This window comes from Leucoraja erinacea, chromosome 1 (genome assembly GCF_028641065.1).
Source record: "Leucoraja erinacea ecotype New England chromosome 1, Leri_hhj_1, whole genome shotgun sequence".
In the NCBI taxonomy this organism is placed as follows: Eukaryota; Metazoa; Chordata; class Chondrichthyes; order Rajiformes; family Rajidae; genus Leucoraja; species Leucoraja erinaceus.
The window spans coordinates 160,895,066-160,904,130 of record NC_073377.1 but is presented as its reverse complement, the minus strand read 5'-3'; the positions used below and the strand labels follow the sequence as shown (position 1 = coordinate 160,904,130).

General features: G+C 42.8%; 1 protein-coding gene across 7 annotated transcripts in view; it reads right to left on the bottom strand.

The window, feature by feature from the left end:
• Nucleotides 1-5,599: 5,599 nt before the first annotated feature.
• LOC129704008 (arfaptin-1-like) overlaps nt 5,600-9,065 on the bottom strand; it is a 108,667-nt gene continuing 105,201 nt past the window's right edge. For all 7 annotated transcript variants that reach the window (XM_055646814.1, XM_055646833.1, XM_055646823.1 and 4 more), the window contains one exon: nt 5,600-7,114. In XM_055646814.1, the coding sequence (XP_055502789.1) occupies nt 6,959-7,114 (156 nt within the window). In that variant the 3' untranslated portion in view covers nt 5,600-6,958. The remainder of the gene's footprint in view (nt 7,115-9,065) is intronic.

Genomic DNA, 9,065 nt, shown 5'->3' with positions numbered 1-9,065 from the left:
CGACCGAAACGGAAGCGGGGGCCACGCAGAGGTCGAGTGATCCCGTACGAGTTGACGTGAAGTTCCAGCGAAGTCCGCGGGAAGTTCGCGCTAGGCGTACGCTGTCAAGACGCTGCGAACTGCGCCGAGACGGGGTGCGTACGGCGTCGAGACGCTGCGTATGCCTGTTGAGGCGGTGTCGTATGGCCTCAATGCGGCCGCGCAGTTTTTGAACACGGCCAGTTTTTCGGAGCCTCGCGCGATGTCAGGACCAGCTCCGCACAACTCCATACGGCTCCAGTGATCGAAGTGGGACCGGCCCCGTGAGGCCATACGGCTCAAGCGACCACGTTAGGTCTCGCTTGCCGCATGCAGTCGCATGCTCGTGGGACAGGCCCTTTACTACCCTCTGCTACACGCCTTCCATTCCCTCCACCAGATCCTTTGATGCCCCACCCCCACCCCTCCACTAATGGGCACTCCACACATTTTCATGCCATATAGTTCAATTATGTCATTTGTCGGGACATCATGATGCAGCTGTGGGGGAGACCACACGGACAACTGGAAATATTCCATGAGGTTGAAAATGATGCTGACGAAATTCTCCAGAATGTTACCTGGGCTGCAGGCCCGAGTCATAGGGAGACGTTGGACAGGTTGCAACTGTTTTCTCTTGAGCATAAGAGGCTGAGAGGGTGACCGTATTGAGGTGTACATGATGACGAGGGGCATGGATAAAGTGAAGGCTCTTTCCCCACCGTAGAGGGCTATAAAACCAGAGGGCATAACCTTAAGGTGAGAGGGTGCAGATGGAAGAGAAATGCCTGGGACAACTTTACCATTCAGAGGATAGTCCGTATCTGGGATGTGCTGCCAGAGGAAGCTAAAGAATTTGATACAGGTACTACTTTTGGACAGATAGGTAAGGTTTAGAGAGCTATGGACCAAATGCTGGCAAATGGGACAAGCCCAGAATGGCACCTTTGTTGGTGTGGACAATGTGCCTGTTTCCATGCTGCATAGCCCCATGACTACAAGGGGAGTCTGTATCTGGAATGAATTGTCATGAAATAAGGAAGAAATAGAAATGGATACCATTGGAACATTCAATAGACATTTGTACAAATCTATGGTTAGGTAGGGCTTAGGGGGACATGAGCCAAATGGGATTAGCCCAGAATACCAACTTGGGAAACTGTTTCCACGCTGCACAGGTCAATGAGCCCATGACTGCCTGCTTGATTTGCAGTACTCCATTCCATTTACCCAGCCCGTTACAATGCTGCCAATACATCTCAGTACTGCACTTATGCTTAGATAATTAGAAAGCAATGATCCAACACTGATTTATGAAGAGCCACCAGTCCGTTCTTCTCCACTCCAAGCAGCACACATTAGTGGCAGGTTGACAAAAGTGCTGGAGAAACTCAGCAGGTGCAGCAGCATCTATGGAGCGAAGGAAATAGGCAACGGAAATCGGCCCGAAACGTTGCCCATTTCCTTCGCTCCATAGATGCTGCTGCACCCGCTGAGTTTCTCCAGCACTTTTTGTCTACCTTCGATTTTCCAGCATCTGCAGTTCCTTCTTACACACATTAGTGACAACTCTGTTCCCTGTGAACCAACTAATTGCCGATGCTGTTCTCATCCATCAGGATGGTGGCGGCACAGTTAATGTTACTGTAGTAGTAATCCAGTGCTTTAGACCAACAATCCAGAGACAAGTTCAAATCTCACCGTGGCATGGATGTAGAATTTAACAATGATTATCTGGAACTTAGAACTAAACTTGAGAATAATGACCATAGAAATCAGAAGAAGGGTCTCGACCCCAAAACGTCACCCATTCCTTCTCCCCAGAGAAGCTGCCTGTCCCACTGAGTTATTCCAGCATTTTGTGTCTATCAACCTGGCTCACGGATGCTTTCAGGGGAGAACACCACCCCCATACCTCGTGACTGCACCATAATATTCACACCTTTTTATAGCAATTAAAATTTATCTTCCTTGTCCTTAATTAGCAGATTCCCACGTGTAATTCACACCGCCTCTCCCTGCATATGTTGCTGTACATCTATAATTTGCTTGGTCATTGCTGATCCCACTTTAACGCAATAACTGGGCTTAGCAACTGCATGGAAATAGGTGTTTGAAACATCGCATAACAATGTAAAAACTGTAATTCAAGTGTTGGACCATGATATCCACACATAGGATTAAAAAACGTGTTTCTTACATTGAAACCCATGCAAGATAAACTAATAGATGAGGGAATGATCATAGTGTCATAGAGTGACTCAGTGTGGAAACAGGCCCTTCGGCCCAACTTGCCCACACCAGCCAACAATGTCCCAGCTACGGTACACAAAAATGCGGGAGAAACTCAGCGGGTGCAGCAGCATCTATGGAGCGAAGGAAATGGGCAACGTTTCGGGCCGAGACCCTTCTTCAGACTGATAGGGGGTGGTGGGGAGAAGGAAGGAAAAAGGATGAGGAGGAGCCCGAGGGCTGAGGGATGGGAGGAGACAGCAAGGGCTAACAAAATTGAGAGAATTCAATGTTCATGCCCGCAGGATGCAGACTCCCAACAACACAGCCACAAATGTCCCAGCTACACTAGTCCCACTTCTCTGTGCTTGGTCCATATTCCTCCAAACCTGTCCTATCCATGTACCTGTCCAACAGTTTCTTAAATGATGGGATAGTCCCAGCCTCAACTACCTCCTCTGGCAGCTTGCTCCATACACCCATCACCCTTTGTGTGAAAAGGTTACCCCTCAGATACTTAATAAATCTTTTCCCCTTCACCTTGAACCTATGTTCTCTGATCCTCAATTCCCCTACTCTGGGCAAGAGCCTCTGTGCATCTACCTGATCTATTCCTCTCATGATTTTGTACACCTCTATAAAAACTCCCCTCATCCTCCTGCGCTCCAAGGAATAGAGACACAGCCTACTTAACCTATCCCTGTAGCTCACACCCTCGTAAATCTTATCTATGGTGGATGGGGAGTGAAAGCACACGTCCTGAATAGATTGGACCTTTTTTAAATTGAAGATTATCCAGTGAATGCTGAGAAATGATGCTGCTTCTAAGAGTGGAGGGAAAAGGCGAGAGTAGAAGTGTGAGAAATGGAACTGACAGGATCAAGACTCGCGTCAACTATGGTGGCTGTGAATTCTTGGATGGGGGAAACAGCCAGATGCATTGGAAAGCACCAGAATGGAAAGTGGCTTTGTCAGAACAGATGTGATCAAAGTGAAGATATTGGTGGAGATAAATAGGGCTGCTCACTAGACTCAGAGTGAGAGGAGTTGTGGATGTCAGCGAGTACACAATGAGTGTTTATCCACAGAAATCAAGGTAAAGATGCCAAGGAAGGGAAGGTAAGATGGGCCTCGTGAAAATGGGACACATCTATACAGATATAAGCAGGCCTCCGAGACATCAGCAAACCCTGTGAGTGTCGTTGGCAAACAGGGGATCACCGACAAGTGATCTTTACAATCAAATATAGCACAGGAACAGGCCCTTCAGCCCAACTCTGACAGTTTATCAAAGGATTTCAATCAGAATCTGCGATCAAAGATCAGTTCTCCCCTCTGCCATCCTCTAAACTCATTTCTTTGAATAAATAGCAATTGGAGAAACGACATCATTATCCTAGTTAACTAAAACAAACTTGGCACAATGAAGATCAAATTACAACTAATTACTGGACAATTAATTACATTATCAGGAACCAAGTTTGTGTGTGTGTGTGTGTGTGTGTGTGTGTGTGTGTGCGTGTACGCATGCGTGCGTGTATGCGCGAGTGTGTGTGTGCACGCGCGCGTGTGTGTGTGTGTGCGTGCGCGTGTGTGCGTGTGTTTAGTAACAGTTAATATTTTAACTATAGCACAAAGTTTCTACTGCAATGGTTGTATCAGTGGTTAGTCTGGGATATTCCAGCCAGATTCCATATTTTTTTCCTGTGCAAATAGATGGACCAAATGGTTTAGAATATTTGTCAAAATAGGAACATTTGATCTGGAATAAGATTTAAAAACGCACACATTTTGATTATTATCATTAACATTCACCACATTCCTACAAGTAGTGATCCATTTATGAATTTAAGCTTACATAATTTCTGTAAAACCAATTATTTCAGTCAAACCTGTCCTCCCCAGTACATTTTATCCCTTGGGCCCCCTCGCTCTCAGTTGGTATTTCTGGTATATCTGTTGCCTCGTGGCCAAGGACTCGGGTTTGGTCCTGACCTCAGGTGCTGTCTGTGAAGTTTGCATGTTCTCCCTGTGACCATGAGGGTTAACTCCAGGTGCTCCAGTTTCCTCCCACGTCCCAAAGATGTGCACATTCGAAAGTTAATTGGCCTCTAAATTGCCCCAGTGTGCAAGGAGTGGATGAGGAAGTGGGATAACAGAATGAGTGTGAACAGGTGATCAATAGCATGGTAGACAAAAGTGCTGGAGAAACTCAGCGGGTGCAGCAGCATCTATGGAGCGAAGGAAATAGGCAACGTTTCGGGACGAAACGTTGCCTATTTCCTTCGCTCCATAGATGCTGCTGCACCCGCTGAGTTTCTCCAGCACTTTTGTCCACCTTCGATTTTCCTGCAACTGCAGTTCCTTCTTTAAACACAATGGCCAGCATGGACTTGGTGGGCCAAAGGGCCTGTTTCAATGCTGTGTCTTTAAACCAAACCAAACCCATTGGATGACGATTGTTTTGGTTATTTTCTAATCAAATTCAGCACACTTGTAAGATTAAAAAAAAAAAGAAAAAAATTTTTTTTCATGCAAACCTGTTCTATCACAACTTCCTGCCAGCCACTGGCAACATATGGTCAAAAACACAAAAGAACTGTAAGTGTTGGCAATATCAAACAAAAACAGGCCGCTCAGCTGAAATGCCACCGAGCTGATACATCTGCTCTACTCTCTCCGTAAACGCTGCTACACTGTTAAGAATTTTTAGACTTATTTTATTTCGGCATTACCTGGTGTTAGATTTTGCTTGCGTGCTTCACAGTTGTTCCTGCTCGCAGTGTGATAGGGCTGCTCTGAAACCACCTTGTCAGCAGTAAGACGAGAAACTAGTTTGATTCCATAATCATTGCAGGCAGACCAACAACACGTTTCCCCGTCGATAAGGAAGGAGCACAATTTATCTAATTTACAGTTTCACACTTTAATTCACAGTTTCACACATTGATTTCACTGTCACGAAGTAGAAAAGGAAGAGGCTGGAGGAAGTTTGAAGTAAAGAAGCTTTTTTCTTTTGCAGAAAAAGTAGTGCCCTGCGGAGAACCAATAAGATATCGTTTTTGCAGCTAATGTTAGGAAAACAGATGAAGATGAAAAATTGCAGGATGCAGGTTAGTATCATTTCCCAAGACTACGTTTTCCTCTATGTTAACAGCAGACTGGCTGCAACAGAAATTCTGGTCAATAAATGCTCTTTCATGGATATGTGCTTTTCCAGGATAATAGCGTGAATATTGTTCAAGCAGAGTTACTTGGTTACAATGATCAAAACTGTGAGCATCCTTCAGTGGAGAATTGGATGCCTACAACACCATAGAATGACACTATTTCACACATGACCCCCATGAACTTTGAGCCCTTTATTACAGGGGACATTTTGGAAAGACATGAATATGCAGCAATATGAAAAAGATACAGATTCTATCCCACATTATCAGATTTTAGAATTTTTTAAGTAGAGCATTCAGAAATCTGGCTTGCAGTAGGAACCGTTTAATTTGTACATAAGAGTATTTATAATAACGAGGCACAATCTGGATATAAATTTCAACAGAAAAATGATGATTGACAAAAATATTAAATAATGCCATTATGTTCTACATTAAAATGAGGTTAATTTAATGTTAAATATTCAGCATACAGAATATAGAGGACATTGCTACAAAGCTTAAACAGAGTGGCAATGCAAATATTACATGTCGGAACATCAATTTCAAAGACTTTACATAGTATGAAAGTGAGTTAACATTATCTATTAGCAAGAAATTGAGCACGAGCAAATAAAGACTAAAATCAAATGCAATTGGAGGAAAATCAAGGGAGCAATAATGATGCTTTTTTTTCCCCCTCTCTATCCCTTCCAGTCCCCTCCCCAATTCCGTTGGAAGTGCAAGATATAATGAACAGAAAAGTGTTTCACGAAATGGGAAAACGTGTTGTTCAAGGCACACGATAGTGGACATAAGGCCGGCCGGTCCGTGGCTTAATTAGAGTTACGCCCTTTTGAAAATAACAATGACATCAGTTTTAAAAAAAAACAAAAAACAGGTTAATGGGAACAAGATAATATTTCTGAAAACGTTTCCAAATACTAATACGTCACTATTTGATGCCTTTGTAATAAAGTTATTTTACTCCCTCCCTGATTCTCATTTAACACAATTAACAATTGAATATACAGCCCATTGGAAATACGCTACTGGTTGCAAGTTGGAATACAAGCCAGCCATTTCATTCAGAGCCTAGCTTCATTCCAGTACCATTTATCTCATTGCTCTGCAAAGTCATTCCATTTTGCAATTCATTGCTATGTGAGCTCGGGTGCCCTGTTTGTGAAAGAATGTATATAAAATGCCAATCTTTTTCTTAAACAATTACATTGTAGTGATGAGAACGCACCAAAACAGATGTACAGCTACTGTTCAGTGCAAATCTGCATGTAGGTATAGACTAGCTATTCCCCTCTAACCCCTGTAACAAAAAGGAATATTTTTTTCTTAGGTCTTGGTTTTATAAAGTTTATTCAGTTACATAAAATTACCATATTCAATCTAATATTTTAGATTAATGTATAGCAAAAAAGTGAGAAACAGCTATATCATTGACCACAATCTCAGGTGCTGCCTCACTCCCCGTTAAATGAAAAAAAAAATAATTCAAACATATTTAATAACTGCATCGATTATTTCTTTTGAGTTTCGAGACGTTACTGTTCCTCCAGCCAGGAAGGTCCATCAGAGCCAGGAGCCTTCAACTTGATGTGGAATTGTTTGAGCACCTGTTCAAGTTGATGCTGGTTGCCAGCAAAGTAGGCGGACACGGCATTGTGGAAGAGAAGGAGCTGGTTGTGCATGACTTTAATCTGTGGAGACAAAGAAGATTACCTGTCAAATTATCCGTCATTCATCAAAGTACGACACAGGATTGTGATGAAAGGAAGCATCCATTTCTATTCTCTTTCTGACAGTAAAAATGCAACATAAAAGCTATATGTATACTGTGCCCCTTCTACTTCCTGGTCATAAAATCACAAAACAATTTTCAGACTCTACCAAATGTGAATGCTAAAACAAAATTTAATCAAATATCGATGTTACGCGATGGGGGAAACTTGGTCTAGTACACTTTAAAGTTTAAAATATTTATTTTGGTCTCATGAGATAAACACCAACACTTGTGATTTCATCCATTGATGTTAGAAACCTTTTCGCTAAGCTGTATTTTGTGAAGTTTATTCCGTTAGAAGCAAATGTACATATTGAGGAAAATTAAATTGGACAGAAGGAAGTGTATTTCATGAAATTAAAGAACGCTGCATTTTTGAAGGCTATTCGTGGTTGTAATATAAAAGCTTAGCAGTCAGTATGTTCATAGTGAGGTCCTTTAAATATCTGGCATCATCCCAAAAAAAATCGTCACCTCAATGTATCTGATGCAAGCAAAACCTGTGGCCTATCTCAGTTCAGCACTAGAGCATTAGCATAGATTTCGTTTTCCTGCCTTCACAGTGGAGATTCCACTTCTGACTTGCAGGTTACAAACTGAATGACAGCTGATGTAATGCTTTCAGATATTGGATTTTGAGGTAGACTTTCCGACGTACAGGCCAGCTCTGGCAGTGCATGTACAAGCTGACTGCTGGGTTCCACCAAGCTGCCGGGCTGCGTCAACTGTGGCATTTCATTTAACTTTCACCTGTTCAACACATTCATCGCGGCTCATTTGGAAGCACTCAAATCTGGAATTATGAAGTTGTGGGTTCCCTACAGCAAGTGTAACATAAAATAAAGACTGATGCTCCTTCTCACAGAGAGAGTGCGGCACAGTTCCAAATTCCATTTTTTACATTATGCTCTATCCCTTAGGTCATTACATTTCCCCCTGTATTTAACAAGCAAGTGGACAAGTGTAGTTGGTCACAATTAATATTCCATGGTCAATTCATGCCAGGAATTGATACACAAGTGCAGTCTGGAGATGGCCTCGTAAACGCAGTTCAGACCACCTCTTCGTTTTAAAACCTCCTGGTTTGTTCATCAAGACCTTCAATGCGTTGTTTACATTTACACTGTGATAACTGAGGATCCTCATCTCGTTACTGCAGCCCTTAATGCATGTACATTTATATGGAGTTAAATAAAAAACAGGCTAGCTGTCCACAGAAGAGGCAAATTGTTCAACGTTAATACCTGTTTCCATGTTCAACATGGGCATCGTTTGACCTACTGCATATCTTCCTCTTCTTTACCTAGTTTCCCTTTAAAAAAATCTAATTTCCCACAATTATTCCTTTAAATGCCAAGTTCTTGTATTCTTTTTTCTATGCTAACCCTATAAAACTTTAGTGACAATACAGTGACAACAGGTGCAGGAGTAGGCCATTCTGCCCTTCGAGTCAGCACCACCATTCAATGTGATCATGGCTGATCTTCCCCAATCAGTACCCCGTTCCTGCCTTCTCCCCATATCCCCTGACTCCGCTATCTTTAAGAGCCCTATCTAGCTCTCTCTTGAAAGTATCCAGAGAACCAGCCTCCACCGCCCTCTGAGGCAGAGAATTCCACACTCACAACTCTCTGTGTGAAAAAGTGTTTCCTCGTCTCCGTTCTAAATGGCTTACTGCTTATTCTTAAACTGTGGGCCCTGGTTCTGGACTTCCCTCAACATCAGGAACATGTTTCCTGCCTCTAGTGTGTCCAAATGCCTAATAATCTTATAGGCTTAATAATCTTACATGAGACTCTACAAGGATTTATAACGTCATCGGGTGGCACCGCTCACGGTTGCCTCGCCAGCAGTTTGTCTTTCATTGA